Source organism: Agelaius tricolor, unplaced genomic scaffold (assembly GCF_023055355.1).
Source record: "Agelaius tricolor isolate 1412-34295 unplaced genomic scaffold, bAgeTri1.0.p SCAF_2, whole genome shotgun sequence".
NCBI lineage: Eukaryota > Metazoa > Chordata > Aves > Passeriformes > Icteridae > Agelaius > Agelaius tricolor.
In genome coordinates this window covers 57,044,207-57,071,092 of record NW_027269262.1, presented here as the reverse complement: position 1 = coordinate 57,071,092, position 26,886 = coordinate 57,044,207, and the positions used below count along the sequence as shown (strand labels likewise).

The 26,886-nt window shown below is 39.3% G+C and overlaps 1 protein-coding gene across 1 annotated transcript; it reads left to right on the top strand.

Annotated features, from left to right (window-relative positions):
* Nucleotides 1-1,872: 1,872 nt before the first annotated feature.
* LOC139587540 (kinesin-like protein KIF20A) lies at nt 1,873-26,650 on the top strand. The gene is given in 19 exon segments (XM_071421974.1): nt 1,873-2,337; nt 3,504-3,578; nt 6,707-6,826; nt 7,730-7,868; nt 7,958-8,142; nt 11,363-11,459; nt 11,951-12,145; nt 12,230-12,341; nt 13,799-13,870; nt 15,344-15,490; nt 16,101-16,266; nt 17,637-17,807; nt 18,483-18,622; nt 20,150-20,315; nt 21,921-22,038; nt 22,127-22,194; nt 23,764-23,883; nt 25,067-25,309; nt 26,570-26,650. Coding segments are annotated over 19 exon segments (2,547 nt in total). The 5' UTR covers nt 1,873-2,205.
* Nucleotides 26,651-26,886: the final 236 nt, after the last annotated feature.

Sequence of the window (26,886 nt, the reverse complement as noted above, 5' to 3'; positions counted from 1 at the left end):
TGAACACATTGAATTAATAAGTTTATTCTTTTGATGTGTGTGTAGAGTCACAATACTGAACTATGGAACTAGTTGTCTTTTCAGGTTTAGATTTCCAAAGATATTATTAATGCTAAGAGTAAGCTTCATATGTAAAGCAACAAAACAGCCATTTTTATTGCCGCTTTTAAGGCTCTCAAAGGAACTTTGATTAATCCTTAAACCAACAAAACAAAGCCCAGAGTTGTAGAAAACATTTTGTTTAATCCATTTAGGATCAGGCTGCTGCTTCTGCTTCAAGCATAGGAGAGAACTTGAATTCTAATTAAAACAAGCAGTGGTGGTTCTCTGCAAGCAGGTTGAGGTCCTGTTTATGTTTGCTGAGACCTAAAACTGACCAAAGCTTGAGCTTTCATACTCAAGATACAAGAGGTTTTTGATTTCCTTGAATTTAGGGCCTTGCAAGTATTCTGATCCTCCCAAGTTTCCTTAAATTGAAGGCCATGCAAGGATTCTGTCCCCCCAGTCAGTAGGCTTGAGAGCTTTGGTTGAAGGGAGGTGAGTGAGTTAATGGGAACAGATAGTGTCAATCCTACTTCCTTGAGAAATAACTATGTGAGCAGAGGGGACAATAGTCCCCACCACAAAAAGACCTGTGTCTTCCTTAAAGTTTGTTTCTGGTAATATGCCACAAGTATAAAGCTGTAGTTTTGAAATTACTTGTATTATCTGGGTTGCTCTTTGCAGGAATAATTGGCAAATAGCACATGGAGAGATAACTTAGCACTCCCTCACTGACATAAATTACTTGTACTCAGGTAGTCTGATTAACAGAGTAGCCCTGTGACTGACAGCACTTGGAGGGATCTAGGCACGGCAGGCTGGGTTTGACACTATTGCTGCCTTTGGTTTTTCTGTTGGTCAAAACTGTGGAACAGTTTTGTACTCGCTTACACCTGGCTGTACCTCGGACTTGCCGGGTGCCTCTTAAACACACCTAAATGACCTGAAGTCCCACCGATCTTCTTTCAGCTGTGGAACTTCGAGGACCAATTTCCTTTGTCATCTCTTCACTTGTCTCCTACTTACCCATAAACACAGACGCAACTTTACCTTTGTGTCTGGGTCCCTCACTGTGCAGAAATACTGCTACCCGCCTCCTGTGTGACCAGGCCGGCTCACTCGGGAGGGTTTTACATTTGTTACCGGGAGGGTCGGTCAATCCTTGGCTTGTGGAAGGCGCTGGACTGTGGAGCACTTCCAGGCTCATCCTGCCTTCCCCGCCGTCCCTGACTCGCACACTCCGGGCTTTCGCGTGACCCGCACATTTCACGATTTCATTTATTTCCTCACTTCGTTTTCTACTCCTACACCGCGGCAGCGCCGGGACAGTTACGTAACACCCACGCTGACTTTATATAACCCGCTCGGATGGAAACATTTCGGTACCCGCGTCTCCCCCGCCCATCCTCCCGCCTCCCCTCCTCCAGGCAGAACACCTCCCTCCTCTGGCCGCCCGGCTGTCGGTTCAAAGCTCTTCGTTACCGCCGTGCCTTACTCAGGACGATAAGCAAACCCTGCGTACCGAGCACACGCCGCTACATCCCGCTCCCCTCATTCCCCGTTCCCTCCTTCCCTCACGAGCCGGCGGCTCCATCGCCGTGCGCTGTGCGGCGGCGCCCCCTGCCGGCCCGAGGGAGCCCTGCCCGCGCCTTCCCTGCTCCCCCGCGCTCGGCCAATCAGCGCCCGCCTTCCCCCGCGCCCGGCCAATCAGCGCCCGCCTCTCCTCCCAAAATGCCCCCCTCACCCTGGCGCAGGCCTGGCTCGCGGGTTCCCGCGCGCGCCCAGGTAGCGGCAGCGCTCCGGGGGCGCTCCTTGGAATGGGAGCCGGGATCGGGAGCGGGGCTGGCCCTTGGCCGCGGTGCCTGCGGGTGTCGAGCCTGCCGGGGAGGGAGCTGTAGCTGGATGAGAGCAGTGTCCAGCTGAGGCTTTCCCCTGTGTGTTTTTCCTAGTATAACCTGCCAGGTGGTTTTTTTTTTTTTTTTTTTTTTAAGGTCGTACTCCCCAAACTTCTCCAGATTGCCCTGTTTTCTTCGGAAGTGCTTGTTTATATACGAGCTGCCCCCATCTTTGTTATGCTCCGCGTGTATTTTTGTCCGTTCTCTCAGAAAATGATGGGCTTTTTTTTTCTTTCCCCTTTCCTTTTAAGTTCCTCTGCAGAGAACGATGGCTGATGAGGGGAAAAGCTGTGTTCCCACCAAAGTGTGTGATGTGTTGGAATCGGTTTCTTTTCTGAGTGTAGAGGGTAAATCTTCACCCTTGGCGTCAACACTATTGCCTAATACAGAGGAACAGCAGGTGTGCATTGGTTTTACAAGGTGCATTCTGCTGATGCTGGGTTGTTTTTTGGTGGATTTTGGGTTTTTTTTAAGCTTTAATAAATGTTTCTTTGGTGACAACTGCTGTACTCCTCTTCCCCTGAGATGTGTTTGATTCTTCTGCTTATTTCTCTTTGCTTACACACGGGTCATAACCTGCACCAAATGCAGACACATGGTTAATGCTGTGTCATCTGATGTGCTAAACTTTGAGAAAAAAAAGGAAAGGACCTCAGTAATTGCAATTTAAATGTAGTGAGACTGTAGTGTTCTTTTAAATAAGCTTTAAAAAATACATGGATCCTTGATGCGAAAGCTCATTGGGTGCTTGGAAATAAAAATCTGTAATGCTCTGCTGTGCTCGAGCAGGAGATAATATACCCAGCTCTGCCTTTTTAGAGGGATCTGTTTCCTGGGTGACTTTTCCTCAGGTGACTTCACTTTGCCTGATTAGTGCTGGTCATGACAGGGCTGTGGAGAGTTCTAGTAAATCCATCTGCTGAATGAAACGTTGCCAAAGTGAAGACAGAAACTCCTTGAGAAAGGAAGGAGTGCTGGGATCCCTCTAAAATGCTCCCTGCTATCAGTGCTTTACCTGGGAGGGGAGGCTGTTTTATAATGGTTGGGGAATGGAAGAGGCCACCTGAGCAACTGAGAGCAGTTTCCTGCTTGTGACTGTGAGGAAGATGAGGGTCTGGTGCCTGGATGGTGGCAAGGAAGCGGTCTCTTGGGGCTAGGAATGTGTCACTCGGGGCTAATGCTCCATAGGAAATGAAAGTGCTGGGTAGCAGCTGTTAGAATAAATCAGCTTGAATTCAGTACAGCGGGAGACCAGAAGGTGGAAGCACTGCAGTTCGTGCCTCCGATAGTGTGCTCTTGTAAAATCAAAATACTGCTTTTGTCGTGAAAGAATGCTAAAGGGAGGGGAGGGGGGGCACACTAAAGAAGGGTTACTTGAGGACAGTAGAAGGGAAAGAGGCAAATAAAAGCTTAGAGTCTGAGCTTGACATGAAAGGAAAACGTAAGGCATTAATATAAAATAGGAAACACTGTATCAGATGGTATGCTGATATGATTTGGGGCTGTTCTGTTTAAAAAGTGACAATTATAACTGTGTTTTGTGTCTTTCTTCTTTTTATTGAATAGGTGTATGAGCCTTTGAAAGTCTTCTTGAGAGTGAGGCCCTTTTCTATAGCAGAGCTTGAAAGCCATGAATCCCAGGTTTGTTGTGGAACTAAGGAATAATGTGGTTTGTTTTTTTTTTTCCCTCCCCTGGACAACACAAAGTGTTGTAAGGCAGAACTTTCTTTTGCATAAGCCATGTACTGCCCTTATGTAGAATTATTTGGCATCTGGATAGATGCAATATTTTTTTTTTCTCACCCCCATGACTTTTAATAATTTGTATGATATAGATGTGCACACCTGTAGCTCTTCAAAGTTTCACTGGGGACGTTATTTAAAAATTGGTGTCACCTCTCTGTAGTGCTCAACATACCAAAGAGTTTTCCATGGAAGAGATTATGCAATTCTAGGCATAATTTGAATATCTGACCTTTAAGCTTCTTTGAAATGCTTGAATAATCTCCTACCTCATCCTAGTGACTTCTTGATCAGCCTGTTAAAAATCTTCTGCAACCTCTACACTGTCAGATTCGGATGCTTCAGTGTTTTAGACACACACATGTACAAACATTTAGAAGTGCTCCCCTTCCCCTCAGTGTGATCACTGATGCAAAGAATTCCTTTAGCTGTCTTTGGAGGACAAGATCTCTATATCATATCTCTTAGCCCTTGTCTTTGCAGGCTGTCTGATTGAGGAAAGGTCAGCTTGAAGAGCTCTAAGAAGGATTTAGTGTTAGTTCTTATTTGCTTCTTGCAAATTGCTTTTAAAAAATGCATTCTTGCTTTTGATCTACCAGAGTTGAAACCTTTGTATTGTTTTCACTTGGATAATTCTTCCCCCCTCCCTTGCCCCCGACTTCCCTTTGCCTTTTCTTAGCTCTCCTTGAATAGTGTGTACTTCCACAGTGCTTCCAGTTTGGTAAATTCTGCAGTCTGAGCTGGCTCCAAGTGTAAATTGATTTGCAAAATCAAATTGTTTCAGGAGTTGTTTAGTGCATTCCTCTTTGGAGCGAGACATTTCTTAAAAGCAGGGAGGAAAAAGTGAACGTTGAAGTTTGTCCAAATTTTTTTTTTTGTTTTCATATAGTTCAGGCTGAAATAGTTGAACTTCCAACCTTTTAGCTGTAGAATTTGTTTTGCATGGGATTAAGGCTTTTTTCTCAGCCTCCAAAAATAGAATGATTGAAAGATCTTCAACATTTTTAGTGTTTTCTTTACTTTACTATTTAGTGTTCAACATTTTTAGTGTTTTCTATACTTTACTACTTTCTTTACTATCACCTGAATCCAAGAAGAAAATGCTTGGTAACAAATGGAAGAAGCCCACACAAAACAGTCAAGTTAGCCTCACTTCCTAATTGTTAAATCAAACAGATCAATTTAATTTTTAGGTCTTATTCCTCCTTGCCATTCATAATTTTCAGGAAAGCACCTTTGTTCCAAATCTGTAGCACAAAAAAAAGAGTAGAACTTATTTCTTATAGTTACAGGCTGATACTTTAAACAAAGACAATCAACAGGTTAACTGATCAGCTGATGCTTATAGAAATAATGATTTATGGAAGTAAAGCGTGAGAGCTCTGGGTGAAATTCTGTACTCCTGTCAGCAATTCTCCAGAGTCACCTGTGGGAAAGTAGGAAGTTGTGTTTTTTGGATATAAATTATGTGTTCAGTGCCAGAAATGGTGCAGCTCCTGCCAACTTACCTGCAGGGTTAGCTGGGGGAGACAAGTGGAGTGAGTTGTTACCAGCTGGTTTCCATCTCTGCAGATCTCACTGCTTTGGGCCTCTACTCACAGGCTTCTGTGGGGTTGGTGGCAGCTGATGGCACATGCTGCACATCCTGGATTATTCTGTAGCTCTCTGGGGTTTAGTACATCTGACAGCACTCCTGTCCCTGCTGATGTGGGAGAAATGTTAAAGACTATACAAGTTCAGAGCCTGGCACAGGGAGCAGGTGATTGGTCTGAATTCAGAAAGCAGTTTCTTAGAGCTTCTCAGAATCACAGAATAAGCTGGGTTTGAGGAGACCTGCAAGGAGCATCAAAGCTCAACTTGTGGCACAGGACAGCCCCAAGAGCCACACTGTGTGCCTGGGAGCATTGTCCAAATGCTCCTTGAGCCCTGGCAGTCTTGGTGCTGTGACCACTTCCCTGGGGAGCCTGTTCAGTGTGCAGCCATCCTCTGGGGGAAAAACCTTTTTCTAATACCCAACCTAAACCTCCCCTGACAACTTCAGGCCATTCCTTCATGTCTTGTCACTGGTCACCAGAGAGAAGAGATCAGTGCCTGCCCATCTTTGTTTCCTTGTGAGCAAGTTGTGGGCTGCTGTGAGGTCTCTGCCAGTTAATTACTGGCACAGAGCTTCTATATCAGTTAATAATCAGACTTGTTAATTGAGGCTCCTAGGAACAGCAGTTCTTCCTATGTACACACCACACATGGATTATTGATCTTAGAAGTTCTGGCCAGTCTCTGGACATAAATGTCAGATTAAGTTACAATCAGTCCTTTCAGATGATGCATCAAGACATTGTTAAGCTATACTGGGAGTTCACTTTGCACCTTTGGTGGCCTATCTGGTATAAAATAAATTTTCCTTCAACACCGCAGCCTACAATTATCAAGCTAGTGAGTGTTTGGTAATTGTGTTTCACCTTTACTTAATTGAGAAATAGCAATCAAATTACTTGAAACTAATTCAGTTTCCTTCAGTACTGGTAACACTATTTATCAATCAAAGGGTAACTTACTTTACTTTGTTAATTCTGCTCCTAGTCTGTTTCTGCTCCTAGTCTGAAAATGACTGATGGGGAAAAATAGTATATTTCTATGTAATTTTATTCTTGTAGTGATTGTGCAAGTCACAGTCACAAAATACAAGGGTTTAGAAAGTGTTCCCAAGGTAAAGTTGCTGGAAGGAATACTAGTAGAAGTTTTTACCTCTTAGAAAACCCCAAAGGATTGCCTTGACTTTGTCTGTACTCTGGCTTTCATGTGAAGTGAATATCTCTGTAGTGACATGCCTTGAGATGATAATTTAATGTAAATTGAACATTTAATGTAAATTGTGGCACTTCTTGTAGCTCTGGTAAATGGATGAAGACACTTGGCTTTTGGGGGTTGTTGGAGGGGATGTTCATTTTTTTTTTTCCCCTTTAATTAGCTTTCTTCCTGATTAACTTTGTGCTGTGCTTTGGTTTACCTTGTCTTGTTTTTTTAAGGGTTGTGTAACTATTGAAGATGCACAGACAGTAATTCTTAATGCACCCAAAGAGTCTTCTGCAATGAAAAACAGTGAAAGAGGGATTGGTCATGCTGTGCACAGTTTCACCTTTTCTCAGGTAGGCCAAATTATTTCAAATTTTTGATTTTGTTTTTTTTCACTATAATGAAAGCTGAATTTTGTATTATGTCATGCAATATGATTTTTTTTAATTACATGTGGTACTTGCCTTTTTTTTTAAAAAAAACCCTGAAAACTCTGCTTATTAATTACTGATAAGGTGTCAGGAAAGCTGTATTACCATGGAGGTGCCTATTAGATGAGACAAAGAAGCTTCTTTGGCAGTCTGTGGTTTCCTTTGATTAGATGCTACAGAAACATATTGTAGACACAAACTTACTGTAGTTCTGCTGTTCCTGCAGATGCTTTTATCTCAGAAACCTTATGTTTGTAGGAATTTATGTAAGCATGTCACTTAGTAACTTCCTTTTGAAAGAATAGCAGCTTAACTGCTTAAAACTTCTATTCCGCAAGCAAATTTCTTTCAAATTTCTTGCAGTAGCTTTGCCTACTGCAAGAAGTTCTGTTTTTACAGTGCCAAAAGATAAACAGTTCCAGAGATTGAGTTATTTAGACCATTGTAATGCTGATTTTTCTCATCAATTGTGGCTAACTGGTGAAGAATGAGGAGGGAGCTTCACATCACCAGCAGAGCTCTTGAAAATGTATGCTGAACAGCATGTTCTCAATAGAATTCTGAGCAGTTTATTTTAGGAGTAGGAAAATATTCAAAAATGAGTGCAAGCCTGAGTGCCTCTCAGAATTAAGCAGGCATCCTGTGAGAACCCAACAGAAAACATTGAATCAGAAGGGTTCAGGCAAGACAGGAAATTAAGCTGGTGTCTCCTACCCAGCTTGTTCTGAAAAAATCAGTCATGTCCAATCAGTACTCAATATTTTGGCATATTAAACTTCTTTGTACCATTTGTCACTCCTTTTTTCTTTCTTTCCCTTATCCTAGGTCTTTGGACCAGAAACTACTCAGAGTGAATTTTTTGAAGGCTCAATGAAAGATATCATAAGAGCATATATTAATGGAGTGAATGGACTGGTGTTTACTTATGGAGTTACAAATGCAGGCAAGACATTCACTATCCAAGGTATAAAATATTTGCATGTGTAAAACCCGAGTCAAAGCCAATGACAAGCTTACATGAATCTTTATACTTAGTTTTTAAATATTTTTAAGGGACTTCAAAAGATCTTGGTATTTTACCTCGCTCACTTGATGTGATTTTTAACCACATAAGAGGAAGACATTACCTGAAGATGAACTTCAAACCATATTTGAGCAATGATGTTAAGAAACTAGAAGATGAACAAGTTAAGCAAGAAGAAGCCTTAAAAACTGCTATTCTTGCATCACTGAAAGAGGTCAGTGACCAAATGCTTCTTAAAGCTGTTCTGTAAGACAGGAAGTTTTAAAAGTCTTTATTCCACTATTGATTCTTTATATATGTTAAAATCTACAGTATGCATACTTGGTGAATTTTGGAATAATAAGGCAATTGGCTATTTTTGGAGCTCAGGGTAAACTGGAAGAACTTTCTGCAGCACAGAGTTCAAACCAAAAACCATCACAAAGCCAAATCTCAACTTCTAGAGAGAGCAGTTCTGACACTGTGTGACAGTAGCCTTTGAAAAGTCTGAGAGCTGCATGATCTAACTAAAACCTGCTTCTTGTTAAGTGGCTCTTTGTGCAGGTTGGGTTCCCAGGCTGGATCCTGGTGCAGTCATTCAAATGCTTGTACTAGCTCAGGAGAGATGATGGCACTGTCTTAGCAGAGGCAGTGAAGAAGGCAGGGAGAGTCTCTTTTGGTGGAAGACAGTCTTAAGGCAGATTAAAAAGTTTATAAACCTGTGATTTATGGAACTTCACAGTGAAGCTTTCTGACTCAGCATGTGAAGGGAGATGCCACAGAATGAATGTCCTAAAAGGACTCTTCTCTGCCTTAGGAGATAGTTATATGACTAAGGCTGGTCTCTGAAGACTGTAGATAGAATAGAGGAGTCTTTACTGTGGCAACCCTCCTGTTCTTATTATCTAGTGATTTCTGTTTCTATGGTAAGAAACTGCCTCACCAGAAAGTGGACATCCATGTACCTGGGACTATTTTATACTTCTAAGTTGAGTTGCAGTTTGCTGTCAAATTCCTTTTGCTCAGGACATTTTCCCCTGAACTGTGATTCTGTGCATCTAATCCCAGGATGCAGTAGGCTCAGCTGGTTATCATTCAAAGCAACTCTAAATTAATTCTGGGATGTACAGAAATAGTGATTGGTTTTTCTTTTTTCTGTAGTGTTTAACACTAACCTTGTTTAAGTACTCCAGTTAACCCTGAAAAAATATCATTCTATGATTCAAATTCATATGTTAACTTTCACATTAAATTTTGTTGCTTAATTTAAATCCTGCAACCCAAAATTTTGTTTATTGCGAGTCTGGTAAACTCTTGAGGAAACATCTCAGATGAAAAATCTAAAAGATTTGAAAGATTACCTATTTCTTTTGAAAGTGTCTCTGAGTGTGTGTATGAACATAGAGGAGAAGGGCATCTTAAAGAAAAGTTGAGATGGTTAGGAGGATAGTAAGTAAATACCTTCAAAAACTTTATGGAAGCTACAGCCTTGTAGCTTCCATAAAAGAGGAACAGGCAGGAGCCCAGGGTCTGGAACAAAGGGTCAATATCTTATTTTGAAGATAACTCTATAAAAATATTTCATTCTGTTAAGTCACAGTCTGACTTACTTGTAGCTTAGTAACTGAATGTTGCAGTAGGTGGTCTAGATGCTGATGCACTGCAGTGCAGAGAGAGCAACACTCCACTATCAGAAGGACAGGTAAAGCTGAATCAGGAAACTATTACGTGACAGAACCCTGTTTGTGTGTTACAATGCTTCCATAGAGGTAGCTCAACCATCCCCAGTTCTGATAGCTTATGAATGAATTGCATCACTGTTTGGATGCTCCCTCTGCTGTAATCTGAGAGCAGATAGGATTTGGTGGGCTTGGCTTTGGTTGACATGGATTTCTGTAGGCTCATTTCCCAGGCTCAGTTTACATATCTCACAGAGAGAGCTTGCTGTTCCTTTCATTCTCCCAGTTTTAACTGCTCTGAGTTACTGCAGCACTTAATGTCCTACTTTCTATTCTGTATGCAGTATTGTTGCAGTACTGCAACAACTCTTGCTTAGCATGGTTCTTACCCTCCCTTCCTTCCCTTTCCTGGTTCTCTTCATGGGGTTAAATACTGTTTTTTACTGGATTAAAAGATGCTTTATGAGCATTCCTATTCCCACCTGTTATTGTATTTTCTATTAAATGTCAGCTTCTGTTGTTGGCAAACAATGTCAGTTCCTGTTCCCACTTGTTTTTTAGTATCTTCATGCTCTTGTCTGTATTCCACTTGAAAAGTAGTATAGCAACAGTTAATTCACTCAGTTTTCTCACAATACCTTTATGAAAACTTACCACATGCACAAGTAATGTGGGGCTGGGTTTTCTAAATTCCACTGCATTTTTGACATGCATGTGTGTCAGTCCCATATCTTGCTTGGCACTTCACAAACAATGAAGAGGACCCCTGCTGTGGTTAGGCTTCTAATACTCAAGAAACAATCATATAGACAGTGCAGCTTCTGCAAAATGGTCACTTGTATGATTTTGTTGTAATTCTATTCTATGCTATTTATTTTTAAAATGGAAGACCTCAAAGTATGGCGTTGTGCCTCTCTGTTTGTAAGAATTGTGGTTTGGGTGTACCAAGTGGGTAACATTGGCATCAGCAGCCAATCCATGATCAAGTTAGTGCTGCATTTGAATAACTCTAACACTAGGGTTTGCTTCTCTGGATCTGTTCCCTCCTACTGCAGGATGATCCTCTGTCAGGAAAGAGAAATCAGGGTGAATGTCCTGATTTATAGGGGCCTATGAAATATGGAGAGAGGGGTAGTATGTAGAGATGCTGGGCTCTAGTGGGAGTTCCTACTTTGTTACATTAGCTTTTCCAGCCGTTACTTCAAGGCTGTGCTTTGGTGAATCTTGGCAGATTTAAAACAGTTCTGTTGGTGTAAAGAAATTCAGCAAATGTGTGTATTTAAAGAAACTATGTCTGTATTTCATGGCCTTTTAGTTCAGTCTGAATTAAAGCAACGTAGCGTGTTGGTTTGTGATAATTGAAGTCCTACCACCTTGGCAGTACTCATGGAGGAAACTTCTCCAGTTCTTTTGGATGACTGAAGCACTGCTCAGATTTGGTCAATGGCTCATAAAGGCACTCTGAGCTGTTGCAGTCTGACAGAATCCTTTTTCTCCTAGGACTCTGAAGTTAAGTCTCCAATGTTAGCAGCAACTGGCCACTGAAACTGGTTGCTGGGAGTAGGAGCAAGCAATAATTCATGTGGTGGAAAGAGCAGTTATTGATTATAGTTCAGTACTATTAAATACATTTTACTTTCAGCCAGAGTAAGGGTGGCCTAACACTTAATATCACTTCAATATTTAAATCTCAAGTACTGGAATTGCTGTCATTTTAAACTTCTGCTTTTCTCATCATCTGTTCATGTGGGTTTAATAATCTCTTATTTTCTCAAGGAGACAGAGAGCATCTCAAATACAATAACAAATTTCTGTGATGTGAAGTTGGACTCTTCTACCTGTACTTCAGACAATTACCCTTCTAACTCCCTAGGTAAAGTGGAAAACTGTCATGTGTGGGGAAAAACATAACATGAATTAAGAAATATTAGTGGGTTATTACCAGTGGATAAAAAAATCCTTATACTGTACTGCAAAGTAAATATATATAGGTTTTAACCAAATTTTTGTCTTCCTCTGGAGAAAGGGCAACAATATAAAAGTATTTTGATAGTTTCACTCCATTTGGGGGGAAGAGGGAGACTTAGTTTTGCAAATAAAATGTATAAACTGCTGGAAGTCTGTGATAAAGCAAGGCCATCATCTTAGAACTTGGGCATATTCTTGTAACAGATGACTGCTGAGAAGTCTGAACATTTTTGGATAAAGCTGAAGTTATCCATGTGTATTTAATTGTACAACACAGATGAATTTAAGCCTTCTCCTTTAGCAGGTTCTATAGGTCCTTTTAGAAGATTCTATATACTGATTTAAACTCTCTCAATGAGTTGATCTTTGAACTCTTCCTCTGTTTTGGGTTAGCAGAGAAGAACTTGGTTCCACTTGACATTCATAAGACCAATATGCAGCAAAGAACACAAGCATCTGTGTGGATTTCCTTTTGTGAAATTTACAATGAATATGTGTACGACCTATTGAGTATTTTATCTACATCAAAACCTCAAAGGCGCAGAGTTTTAAGGATTTGTGAGGATCAAGGAGGAAATTGTTACATTAAAGGTAATAATACTGTTTTATGGCCTGGGCAGTTGCACAGAATTTCTCTGATGATCAGAAATGTATGTAAAAGATCTCTTTTTGCAGATTTAAAGTGGATTAATGTTCAGAGCACTGAAGAAGGCTGCAGACTACTAAAAATAGGAAACAAGAACCGAAGCTTTGCCTGTACTAGAATGAATGAGCAATCAAGTAGAAGGTTTGTTCCTCTAATTATAAGCACACTCTGTCCCTTTTGTGGGGAAGGGAGGGCACTTTAGAATATGTGTGAAATGAATCACTCTTCAATAATGGTTTAATACATCACTTGATTATTCTGCTTTTGTTATCAAATTCTCTCTGAAATAAAACCAGGAGAGACTCTGTGACTAGTAGTAGCTACACTTGAGTTGCTATTTGTGTCTTTGGACAACCAAAAAGATCAAATCATGTTCATTTTTGAGTGCCAACAGGGCTATGCATCTTGGCAAATGCTAGTGGTGCTGAGTGAGAATGGATGTGTGAGGATGCTGAAGGAAAAGCTGGTTAATTTTTCATAACTGGCAGTATAATTCTTGGAAACCTGGAGCCTGCCACTGGGGGATATAGGAAGGATCAGCTCATGTGGTGTCTTGCAGTGCTGCTGGATTTTCTAGATGCTTTTCGATTGCTGTGTTCAAGCTGAGCATATTTGGTATCTTAAGAATTAAACCCCTACCTTTTTATCCAGCTCTGGACAGAGATCAGGGAGAAACTGGCTTTTGATGGAGCAAGAGGAAATAGAGGAGGTTGTATAATTTCTATTGAAAGTGCCTCCTTTCTTGATTTTAATGACCTCTTAATAATTTGTCCTTTAAGTGTGGAAGGGTTGTGTTTTATTTTTAGCTAATACAATCATAGTGTTACTAAGCCTGCTTTTTTCTGTAAAAAGAGTTATTTTGTTCTGTGTTAGCTAAAGACAGCTACTGTTAAAGTTCATGCTCTTCTTACAGAGTTTTATGCCTAGAATGCCCACTGCTTGAGGAATATGCTAAAGAAGTTTGTGAGTTGTGCTTCCTGATGAATCAGAGAAACTGGGCACTTCTGGTTTTGTGACTTTTCTCTTTGGTTTCACACAGCATGCCCTACTGCCTGTGTAGATTGTTTTCTAAACCAGAGTTACTGGATTTTCAAGTGTTATAAACTCAACCTTTCTGGAAAACAGATTTATTTTAAAACCAAACAAGTAACTGTGCATATTGAAGTAGGCAAAATTACAGGACTGTAAAACTTTAACTTATTCCCTTCTCCCTACCATTTGTTTCTAAGTTAATCCTTCAGATTTGCTGAATTCAGGTACTGCCAAAGGTTTTCTATATGAAGTAGCTACATGTCCACTCTTCTTTTGACCAGTAGACTTTAGTGAACTGGCTTGGTGTTTTTCTCCAAGACAGATTGTAGACTTTATGTGGTATTTTTCTTTTTCCTGTGCAAAAAGAAATAGAAAGTCATAAAATAAAGCTTTTTTTGCTGCTGAATGAATGCATTGCAAAAGTAACTAATATACCAAGATAACTAGTGAATTAATTCTTGTCCTCTCTCACCACTGAGCTTTCTGTAGCATACAAATTTTACTTTGCTTCAATGACTGCTTAATTTTCATAACTGACTATTAAAAAGAACTTTTTTCCATTCCAGTCACAGTATATTTTCCATCAGGCTACTCAAGCTAACTGATGAGCATCAGCCTCGTGTTCTTGGAGTGTCAGAGTAAGTGAATGCTTCATGTGATTACCAGCAATGTAAATATTTTGAAAAAATTAAGGTGTAAGCATGCCAAACTGCTGAACTTTTTAATAGTAAACAAATTCTCTGAGAGTTGAGGAGGAAATCAGAACTCCACTGAGCACATAAGCTGACTGGAAGCTCAACAGGGACAAGCACAAAAGTGTTTTCCTGTCTCTTACTCTAAGGTTTTGCTGGAGCAGCTCTGTCAGTAGTGTGTAAATTGAGGAAAATGTCTTTTCTCACATAATGGGGAGGTGGTGGCAGAGTAAGACCATGCAGCACCAGATGATGTGTCCTGGTAAGCAGAATTAAAGTGTCTGGCTGATAGAGGGTGATCTCTGCAGCTGGAGGGCAGCAGTTGCTGCTGAAGGGCCAAGCTGTGCCAATCTGTCTTTCTGCCCTGGGACCAGACTAAACTTCATGGGTCAAATGTTTGTGACAACACATTTAGTGTGCTCCTAGAATGTAAATGAAAATCTTTCATCCCAAAAGAATTCTGGTGGCATGATCTCAGACTGTTCCATGGTCCAATGTACAGTAAGAAAGGGACCATCAAATGATTTGCTTGAAAACTGTTCTCATTAATGTAAAATTCCAATGTAAGTGTGTCCTGTGAGAGCAGTGTTAAGTCCTTACACTTAAGTCTCTGCTCTTTCCTGGTTTAGGGGAAGCAGCCTTATCTTCTGGCCTTCAGGCCAGAAGATAGCTTTTTTTGGGATGGTGTGTCTGTCTTTCTTCTGATTAATTTAGCTTGATAGAGAAAAATTGATACAGACAGCCTGTAACAGAATGTTTTAGTTCAATCCTAGCTCCTACTGCTTTCTCCCTTGACTCTGCTGAGCAGGGATGGTAATAAATATACTTCACTGTGAGGTAACACATTTAAATGTCAGATGTTATAGTGATAAATACTCTTAAGAAAAGATAAGATAACTTGAGAAAATGACTGCATCTGTTTTGGTTTTTTTTTGCTGTTCTCTGTCATAGTGTATCCCCCTGGCAAAACTTGCAGCAGCTGTTAGGTGAATGACAGAGTTTGTATGTTGCTTAAGGAAGAAAAAAGCTTTTCATCTTGTGCTGGAAAGGATAAAGAACATAAGGTTTTCATACATTTGAAATAGGTGCCTTAATGATTTGTATAGTACTTACTCTAGCGGTATGAAATGTTATGGTCTTACAAATTATTTAAATAAGTTTATGTATGAGTAATGGTATGGTCACATCAATTATCCAACTTCCAGAACTTCCTGTATTTCAACAGCTTTCCTAATATAAAGTAAAATTTATTGAATTCCTTGATTATCCAGGCTGATTTTCTGATTGTAACCTATAGTGCCACGAGGGACAATTCAGTAGCCCGAGTTTAGCAGCAAATAATTCTATAGCCAAGCAAAGAGCTCTAAGGTGAGCTGAGAAGGACTTCATGTGTGTGTTCTGGATAACTCTTTCATGCAGGTTGTCCTTCTGTGACTTGGCTGGTTCAGAGAGGTGTAATAAAACACATGTCTTTGGAGACAGACTAAAAGAAGCAGGAAATATTAATAATTCTCTTCACATCCTTGGAAAGTGCATTGCAGCACTGAAGCAAAATCAAAACCCAAAGTAAGTGACAAGTTATTTACATGCTCAGTTTTAGGTGGAAACACTAAGTATCCCCTTGTATTTCTGCAAGCAGTTTGCACAGAGAAAATTGGAGACCTACGAAATCTTTTAAGTCTTCTTTATTAGGATGTCACTGTAATACCTGCAAAGAACCGTCTCTCCATAACTGGTGTTTGTGGAGAGCAAAAAAAGGTAATTTGCAGTGAAGTGTCAACATTTTTTTAGTGAATATATATGAGCAATGCACTTTGTGTACAAAGCTTCAGTTTTGTCATCTTCACATCCACCTGCAAATTATACAGGTATATTCATCAGGCAGCTGATAGATGACCTGTACTTAGATTTTAGCTTGTTCCACTATCTGCTTTGGAACAATAGGAAACTGTGATGCAGACACCATGCTACTTTTACTTTTAAATAGTTCAGTTTGTTAGAAAGCCTATGAAATCCAGCAAAGATGTTGCTCTTGGATGTAAAATCCCTTAGGCTTGAATATGAGCATCCTACTGGATGCCTTTCCTGAAAAGGAGAAACAGAATTAATGTGAGCTACAATAGCCCACAATATAATTTTTTCCCACAGTTTAATTTTAATTTTTTCCCTCCCTGAGGATGAAGCCAAGCTATATTCCATTCAGAGAGAGTAAGCTGACTCGTCTGTTTCAGCCATTTTTCTGTGGGAAAGGCAAAGCTTGTATGATTGTAAACATCAATCAGCATACTTCCACATATGATGAAACACTGCATGTAATGAAATTTTCAGCTCTAGCCAGACAGGTAAGAGTATATCTACTTTTTTCTGCTATTCTGCATTTTTTTTTTTTGTTTGTTGTGATTTGTGAAATTATCAGGTTGGATTTTAGTGTGATTTGGATTCTTGATTATTCATATTAGTTCTTCTGCACGTGGCCTCCCTCTAAAAGGCTCCTAGTAGCCTTGCCCATCTTCAAACCTATTTGTTATAAGAAGTTAAGACAACTGCAGCTGTCTGACTGTTCAGTTCTACACCACTGATGTTCTGTGTAAAGCACAGGGCACTGTCAGATATGACTGATTTATACCATATAGTTGAGCAAATGCAGGATTTCAATTTTAAGTTTTGATGAATTACTTAACCTGGCGCAGTTAAACATCTGTTGCACAAGATGAGTTGTTAACAACTTCTTGGACAGTTGGTGGTGGTAAAAGTATCATCATCTTCTGTAGTCTAAATGAGATATTTTCCAAGTGCATTGCTCCTATTTGGCTAAAGTAAGTAATTAATGCCAATAATTAATAATAAAGAAGTGTCTTGGCAAGCTTTTCCTCCATCTTCTTCAATACTCTTAGGTGGATCCCATCCAGCCACATAGACTTGTGTGTGTCTTTGTGCTGCAGGAGGTCAATGGCCATTTCCTCCTGGAATATGGGGGCCTCATTCTGCTCTCTATCTCAATCTCCCCCTAAATTCAGGACTTGGGGTTGATGTTTGTCCTTAACCTCATTAAAGTTCCCTGAAGCTTCTTCTTGCAGGGAGTGGGATGGTGGGCTATGCTGTGTTTCATGGCAGAAATAAAGTAATTTTTTAGTCTGGAGCCACAGATGATTTCTGTCATGTTGTAACAAATCTGTATTAGTATGTCTAATATGATCTCAGAGAGGAAGATCATTCTAATTCTCTTCAGGTGTGACTTTTGTTATAAGTGTGTACTGTGGAGAAAAACTTCTCTGATATGCTGTCCTATGGCATAGTTACTTAAAGTCTTTATGTAAATAACATGAATTTCTGACTCTTAGTCATGTTGTTTCAGGAAGGAGCAATGTTGCAGGGATTTTCTGCTTTTCATTAACTTTGCAGGAAACTACACCAAAACCCTTATATTTTAGGGGAAGAGAAACCACCTTTCTAGACAAGTATGCTAAGTTTGCTAGCAGATAATATTTCCATTTTCACTCTTTTTAGAGTACTTAAGTCTTATGTTCATGTAAGAATCATGTTACATTGATGGATTCTTCTTTTTTCTGCTAAAAGGCATGTAAGCTTTTGTTGACATTCATGTAATCATTAAATATTGTGTAAACACACCAATGCATTCATGCTACTTCTTCCTGGTATCCTGATACCTACAATATTGACAGCATTAGTAAATAATCTCTGGATTTTTCAGGTTATCCAGACAATCCTGCCCAAAAATTTTGGTTATTTTCCACCAAAGCTAGTTGGAGGTGATGGCAAACCTATGATGCACTTTGATGCTAACACATCTGTAGATGACTTTGCTGACAGTACTGAAACCTCTGCAGAAGAGGAAGTGGACATCACCATTCTGAGTCATGAGGTAAATGCATGTCTACTTAGAACTGCACCCAAGAAAGCACTTCTGTTAGTTCTAATATTGTTTGAGCATAAGAGATGTGCTGAAAGCTGCATCAAATGGGAAGTTTAAGTTTCTGTTCAGTGTCAGACTGACTAGACTTTGAGTGGCCTAGTTCAGTGTAGCTGTGGAAGGATGTCCTGTGGCTTTCTAGTTAGGTCAAGTGCTAAATTTGGAATTCAACTGATTGCCCAACAAGAAGACTAAGGAAGCAGTATATATCTTTAAAATAACATAATTTAGTTTTTTGTGCGTTTTTTTTTGAAACAGCAGTAACAAGTTAAGATGCAGCATTTCAAAAACAAAGATAAACAATCTAAGAGCAATCAAGTGTCAAATCAAAGTACAAATCTTTTGTAAAAATCAAATAGGTTTTATGTTGTTATGCTGTACAAACTAATATTTAAATGCCAAAACAGAAGTGAACTTTTTGATAGTGGACACCATCAAGATGGACACAGGATGTATTTGCAGTAGAAATTTATATTGGAAAATATTTAAACTTTGGTGCAGACCCCCAAAAAACATGTTTGTAAAAATTACCCTCTCTGGATGTCTGCCTGTAAGAATATTTTGTTTGAGATGCATGTCAATATGCATTTCAGTCTTGGTTTTTGAAGTGAAATATTTTAAATTTAGGAGCTCTTGAAAGCTGCAGAGGACTTAAAGGAGAAGGTAGCTGCAGAAAGGCGAAGTAAGCTCCTTCTGGAGGTGAAGATCCGTAAAGAGATGGCAGAAGCAATGTTTCGACAGCTGCTGGAAACAGAGGAAGCCTGGAGGCAAGTCCCATTGCAGCCTGCTTTGAGACTGAAAGGGTTCCATGGGTGTCAATGCACACGTGTGGATGTGTGTACATACAGGTGTATATTCAGGACATTTCTGCTGGTGTTATTTAGAGAAGACAGGGCTGCACAATTTCAAAACCTCAGAAGGAAAGGGAAGAAAGAGCATTAAACTTGTTCAGAACAGCCTCTTCCCATTTACAGTGAAAAAGTAATGCTGTTTTCTCTTCAACTTTCCTCTGCTGAATGTGTAATTACTGGAGCCTGTCCTGGCTTGTTATTGCTACTTAGCAGCTGTGGAAGATTGCTACAGGTACCCCACTGAGGCTATTTTTCCAAAACACACTCTGTCATGTTAATATGCATGCATGTGCTTAAGGTAGTTTGACTCATGGCTCTTTTGAGCTGCTCTGCATGACTTATGAGCCACTGTTAGTTTACTATCTATTACTGTGCCTTTATGAATTATCTTATGAATTATGAACCCTGCATTGATGTTAATTTAGGAATTTTTTTTTCAAGTCCAGATTCCTCAAGTTGAGTTCACTTCCTCTTAACTCTTCTTTAAATCAGTTTCCTGCTGTTTGAATTGTTTAAAAAACTAGCACCAAGTTGCCAGCTGAGCACACTATGGTTTAACGCCTGCACTAGCTTTAAAATTGTTTGGTGTTCTTTGGCCAAACAGATGAATTAGCATTGTTGCTTTTTCTCTGAGGTGATTTTCTGCATCATTGATGGGGCATGTTTTTAAATTTTGACAGTAATGTGGGAAGTATTGAAATAATAGATGGGGAGGGACTTCTCACAAGAGTATGTAGTGACAGGAGAAGAGGGAGTGAATTCAAACTGTGAGAGTTGGTTTAGCTTGGTTGCTATGAAGAAATTCTTTACTGTGAGTGTGATGAGGGACTGGAACAGGTTGCCTAGAGAAGTTGTGGGTGCCCCATTCCTGGAAGTGTTTGAAGGACATGTTGGAAAGGTTTAGTGAAAAGTGTCCCTCCCCATGATAGTGATGTGAGATCCCATGATAGGGATGTGAGAATTAGATGATCTTTAAGGTCCCTCCCAACCCAGGCCATTTTCTGATTCTATGAAAATGGATTTGGCATTTATCTTAAGTGGAAAAAAAGAAAAACCAACCAAAACCAAAGTGAAAGATGGCCCCAGGATGCATGTTTCAAATATAACATCTAAATGGGTGTGGTCACTTCTGTTGCTGTATGTTGGTGGATTTTCTTGATTTCTATATTTTTTTTTCTGACAGGTGTTAACTGTGTGTTCTTCTATAGCATTTCTTTGGTATATGCCAAGTAGAAGTTACACTTTGGTGCAAGTCTGTAGGATCATTAAGATCAAAAGGAAAAAAGTGCATTTTTGTCTTTTTGTTTCACTATTTCTGATTAGAGAGATAACTTGAATATTCTCAGTTGAATACATGTAGTCAAATGCACTAGCTGGAATGCAAAGTTAGTTATATTTTACATAACTAAGTTATATTATACATAACCAACATGTTCTCTTCAGCAACCGCTTGGAAGACATGAAAGACAGCTATGAAGAAAAACTCGAGAGCAAATTTGAAATGTATAAAGAAGCCATTAAGAAACATGCATATATGTGTGCAATGGAACAAATTGAAGAGCATTATGTCCCCATAGAGGAATTTCTAGCTGAACAAGAGAAAGTTGAGGTATGACTTGACTGCTATTAAAGTATGCTCTAGCTTCTTAACTGTAAATTTTGCTTTTCTTTAACAGAATCACTCTGGGATTTTGGATATAACACTAAACAAGGAAAATAACTAGCAGTTCAGCCTTGCTGTTCTGTGTTCAATGCTCACCATAAGCATACAGATGTCTTTTTGTCTGGCACCACCTATAGTGCAGCACCTAAACCTCTTGATTTTTGAGGGCACAGTTCAGTTAAATCCAAGTAATCTTTATCTTTGTGATAAAGGTGCAATGTGATAAAGGTGCAGTGACTGGAACACCCAGGGAAGTGATGTATACAGGAGTCTGGCTTTCTAGAGATCTTTGGCATCATAGGATGTAGATTACAATGCTACTCTGAGATGGTGATGGGGAATTTGTTACAGGATAGCTATTTTAATTATAACTGGTCTGGAGGTGGTGGGAGGGTTGTGGGATGAGAAACCCATGAAAAATCCAACTTCATGCAGGAGAGAACTGAATCTCCTGAATGTACTCAAACATAGAATTGCTCAGGGTTGGCATCAGTGAGTTGCTACTCCTTTTGCAATGCAGCCAGGTTAGCTATGAGCAACTCAGTTTTCTAACCTCTGCATAGATGGTTAAGTGCATCCAGGCAGCAGATGGGCCCTGTGGGTCTTGTTTTCAGAAGGTTTTAGTGGAAGAATAGAACAGCTGTGATGCCCACTAGAGGAGCTTTCTCACTGCACTCCCCTGTTCTGGAACTGATAAGCCATCACACTCTATGGATAGACAGGTTCCTTTCAAGAACTGAGAAGTGGGTTTCTCTTGTAGATTGTGGTATAGAAATATTTCTGCTTTTACAGCTCTCCATTCAGGTGCTGACAAGCAACACCATATTATGTAATGGCCTATGTTTTTCCATCTCCTTCAAATTTATCTCTTTTCCTCACTTGGACTCTGTTTCTGTGTTCAGTCAAATCCTAGCTATACACTATGCTACAGTGGACAAAAAGAGTTTTAATAGTGTTCTTATACTGGCCAAGAGGCTGCATAAGGGAAAATTCTAAGAGCAAGATGCTTTTGGTAGCAAGTCAGATAAGAAACTACTGAAATCCCTGAGATGTAGAAGGGTTAGCTGACAAAAGAAGAGAACAGCATGAATCTGAGTGGGCAGCTTCAGAAGATCAGAATTAGATGAATAACTTTTCTTGATGACGCCACTTTTTTGATTTCTCACTCTGAAATACCACACCAGCAATCTGACAGATACTGGGAAAGGATTTGAGATTAAAATGTAGCTCTGTGAAGTATTTTTTTTCCTTAGTTAGCAAGCTAACTTGCAACAATGTTTAGCACAGACATGCTAAAGTTTCCTTTCTGCCATATGGTTACTTTTAATATCATATGAAAATGCTCAGACTGGAAGAGTTGACTCCTTTGTAAAAAAACTTCCTCCTAGATGTTTTTGTGACCTGAGTGTTATCCCTTACTGTGATTTCCTAACCATAACCTGTGAAATAATTTAAAATTACACATGCGTGTGGTGTAATTGAAGGATGCACACTAATGCATCAGATAAGCAGAAATGCAAATTCTACCCTATGCCCTTATTTTTTTTTCAGGATAGAGAGAGGAAAATACTGCAATTGGAAAGGCAACTTGATGAGCAGTCAGGGAGGCTGTTGGCTCTGGGAAGCCTGAGCTCGGATATTCCGACTTCTGAAAATAACATGGAACGAGGTAGGAATGTAATCTGGGTATTCAAAGTTCAGTTTACTCCTCGTAATGTGTATAAACAAACTTTTCTTTTGCCTTATTTTTCTTATAGATCTTATGGACAGCACGTTGAAGAGAGCCAATGAAGGATTGCAGAAACAATGTGAAGAGAAGGAAGAGGTAGCTCCTGCTTAGTATTTTTCTGGGGATAAAGATTGTGAACTCTATCATGGTTCAATGCTTAAAGATGTGCATTGTAGACAAAAGCATGAAGATTCCTGCAAATGGGCATTGAGCTTATCCAAAAAAAGCCCTTGCTCAGTTGTGGATGACTTTTGCCAGAGACTGTTCTGGCTTTATTCTGGTCTGTACAACCATTTGCTACTGTAACAAGTCTTGGTGAATGTGGTGCGAGTTGGAAGTAAGGAAGTATGTTTAGTTTTGTGCTGGAATTCATTGTAAATATTGCTGCCATGACCTCAGAGCTTTCCTTCCTGAAATGCTGCCTGCTTCTGCATAGGGGAACAGTTACAGAACCTGGCAATAGTTTAGATTTTAGATCTAAAATAAAAAATAATGCCTTAAAGCAGTCCTTTCTGGAAGTACTCAACTCCACTATCACCCTAAACTTAAGTAAAGGTGAATATCTCTGTTCTTCAAACAAGATCGCTGTGCTCTGAGTACCATATAGAGGTGGGAATTATGGAAAACAATAATTTTTAAGTATGCATTTTCATTCTACTCCTTGACTGATGATCTTGTAAAGATACAGTTTGTTTCCCATGTTTAAAGAGGATATGGGGAGAAGGAAAGACATAAGTGTTGCTTCTTTCTCTAATATCAAATATGAGTAGGGATTGGATAAATAGTTCCAGCTGGTTCTAATAAGCCATGTAAATAGAAAGTGAACTTAAATCCCCTTCTATTAAGAAAGAATACTCCAAAAATAACTTTTTCCTTACCAAGCTTAATGTCTTGTGCTACGGCTGTAGGATTTGTTTTGCGCTGTTTTTGAGAGCTCTACTTTATTTTCCCATGTCACTTTCAAATTTTGGTGAAAGTTTGGCTTTTATGCTTGTTGTGAGGAAACAGTTATTGATTGTTTTGTGTGGCTAGAAAGTGCTAGAATGATGAGATTAATTCCTGGCAATAACTGAAGTGAGAATGGTTTAAACCAGTTCATTCCATCAATGCCTTTCTGCTGTTTTGCCTCAAAGATGAGTGCATGTGTGATTTGTAATTCACTACTTTTTTCTTCCCATTCAGCCATTAAATGGGCTAAGGCTGTGAGTTTTTTTAGCAACTCTGTAGAAGTAAATTAACAATAATATCTATTAACATCTATTTTTCTGCTTCAGAATTTTTTTGCCTATTGGGGCTTAGGCTTAATTAATTAATTTTCCCATCAGAAAGGTGAGGCCTTCTGTGCTAACTGTGCTCCAGTGTGAATAGTATTAATGAGACAAAAGTGTTCTTTAAACCACTCTTACTGAAATGGAGCAGGCTATTCCACTGGTCTGTGCTACTGTTCTTTGATTGGCAGCTCTGTAAATCACAGTAGCTTCAACTCAACAGTCTTTGAATGCTCCAGCTGCATTTTATCACCTGAAAGGATGAGCTGGGACAGAGGATGTTGAGAGAAGCAGACTTTCTTGTTTTGATCTTGCAGTTTGCACTGTTCTAGTCATAAACAAAATTAGTGTAAAACATGCTGTTCTGAACTTCCATGTGTATGGGCTTTGTTTTCAGCTTATAAAATCTCTGAAGTTTAAAATACAGAAACTAAATGAAACCCTGCTAGAAGCTAATGAAGGCTACAGAAAAATGGCAGAAGAAAACAGTCAACTGAAGCACACAATCATGCTCAAGGTTAGTCAGTAATTTAAAACCAACTTTAACATGGCTTGTATCTATAGTTGTACTGGCTGCTTCTGCACATTTTTACATATAAAACCACTGTTAAATTAGCAATTTGTTTTCATGTTAGCAATTTTCTGTGCCTAACTTCCTGAATTATGAGCTCAGAGCCCTTGTGTTTCACTACTTGACTCTGAATCTTGTAAGACAAAACTCATTTTTCAACTTAAGTGAATGACTCTGTCAATGGGGTAACTCTGCTGACAAAGCCTGCTCATCTGAAGATGTCATGAATTCTTGTCAAGCAAAGAAAATACTCCTTAGAACTCATCATGAGGCATGTTGCTGAGGCAAGCAAGGTATCAGTGCACAAATGCCATTGCAATAAGGCCTAAGGATCTATGGCTTTCTACTGATGGTCCTGCCAGAAGTGGCCAAACTGATATATGGGCAGATAAACTGTTTAATACAGAAATAGCCATCTTTCCTTCAAAAGCAGGGACTTCCTTGACTGCATCTGACCTCAGATATATCAACTAGAGTCCTAAACAAAAAAATGAAACTTTTCAACTCTTGGCACTTTGAATCTATGTCTCACTTGTAATCTGCAGGTATAATAACTGCTTACTGATGTCTTTCTTTGAACATTAGATTACTTTCTGCATACTTTTTAGTTTAAATCTGAGACTGAAAATTATTTGACTTGAACTTTTTAATTGGAAGTTACCTTCCTATCCCTTATTGATAGCAAGGTGATTTTGCTAACCACAGAGATTAAAGGGTGTATTTAACACTGTATTCTGCCCACTCAAAGCATTTACTCAGTCCTGGTTAGCAGACTTATGCTATGTGAGTTTTGATTTGCCCAGTTTTGCTTTCAGAAATTGCAAGGCAGGAAAGCTACCTTTATCTGGTTCCTAGAACAGCATCAATTCTTTGCATAGTGTGGCAAAGCATTTTAGCATCAGCCTCTCAGTCAGAGTTGGTCTCTAACTAGATTGTATGGCCCTGTAGTTTGCTGTGTTTTTAATTACTTTGATGTAATTTAGAGGAAATGGCTAGTGAATGGCCATATGACACTGCAATAACAAGGGTGTTTATGGGTTTAATAAAATAATGTGAACCAGAAAATTAACTGCATGAAAGAGAGAGACCATGGAGTGTTCACATACTTAACAGAGCCTTATCCTCATAGGATCGAGAAATGGATAGTCTTCAGAACTGGGCTAAACGTGTTCTTGAGCTTGAAGAAACAGTGTCTTCCCTGCAAAAAGAGCTTGAAGAACAGAAAAAAAATTTCTTTGCAGAGGAATCAAAACAGAAACCCAGGAGAGGTTTGCTGGCTAACCTGAAATCCACAGTAGCATCCACTGCTAGTACACCTCTTGGTAAAGGCTGGGGGAAGTATGAAGAGGCTTTACCCTATTCAAGAAAATAAGTAAGTTGCCTCATAAAGCAAAAGAATAACATTTGATAAATCAAAGTGTGAAGTTACTAGGCTTCTTTATTAATCTTAAACTGTTGGTAGCTCTTTCTCACTCTTAGATGCCATCTTCACTGTCATGTTGATGGAGAAAAATGTTTAATACAGAACTTTAATTGAATCAGGGTTGAATCTAGAGCTATAAAAGTATGAGTCTAGACATGTGCTTTTACTGTTGATATAGGGATGTGATTTGAGAAATATATATATTTTAATTCTGGAGTAACTGCTATCATGGTCTTCTGTACTGATAAATGTGTGTAAGAATCTGTGTCTTTAGTGCAATACAACAGATGTGTGGTTCATGCAAAGTGGGATGTCCCTCATCTGCTGTTCATTATCTTTTTAAGTTATTTTATATCATGGTTGATTACTAGAAATCAGATGGATTGTAAACTTAATCCTAAGTAGTTAAAATAGCATGGTTCTTCAGTTAATATTCTGGTTTTGACCTGGAGACTTGCTTCTAAGCAAACTGCTAAAGAAGGTGATGAAATGAAATCTGATCTGGCTCCTTGCTATTTTTCAGCTAACTTGGCTTTGCAAAGAAATTTCTTTAAATAAAATTTGAATTTCCACTAGGAATATGGATTAAACTTTGAAACATGTATTTAATAAATTTTTTCATTGCTAAATTCAGCTCTGACTCTTCATTTTACAAATCAACAAAACCAAGATAAGAAAAGATCATGAAATTAGAGCCCAAATAATGACAGTGATTGATATAGGATGATCTTGAATTGAAAGAATCATATCCTTGATTATATTACTTAGCTTTTATCTAGTAGCTTAAGGATGGAAGACTGGAGCATGATAAAATTTGAAGTAGTTTTCCTAAAGCCCTTTCCAGTCAGTGAAGGTGAGGGGATTTTTAACTACTCTGGAAGTACAGTGCTTGTAATTGCTGGAGGCTTGCTGTGGAATCTGTAAGTGAATTGGATTGATCAGTCCCTGTAAGGGAGTTTCTCTCAGTGGAAGGGGACAGAGTTCAAAGCAAGAACCTCACCCTCCCTGGGGAGACAGTAGGTGGTGCAGCCTCCCTGTCTGACAGGAGGACAGCCCTGCTCTGCTGTGACTCCTCTTGCCAGGTTGCTGAGAGTTTTGGGTTGGTCTGTGATCAGTAATCATCACTCTGGCATCTATTTAACAAGGCTGTTGAGGTTACTCTTCAGCCATTGCTTTCCTCATGTTTTGAACTGTTTCTGTTAAATATAGGGTTATCTGGTTTTAGTAGTTCTGAAGGCCTATAATCCCTACAAGGTAGAATTTCTAAAATATTTGTCTACTCCCACATAAACTATTTCTGCTATAAAAAATATTTTGGTGTAGTTATATGAGACACTGAATGCTGATCTCTTGAATAAGAAAGCTGTTATGTACAAATTGCTTTAGGAAAAGCAATTAAAACAGAAGTTTAAAAAATCATCAGAACAGGCTAATACTGGAAAATTTCCATAATACCATTTCAAACTACCTTGTGCTACACCTTGGCAGCCTGTCTAGCAACTTTATGTAACACTATTACCTCCTAC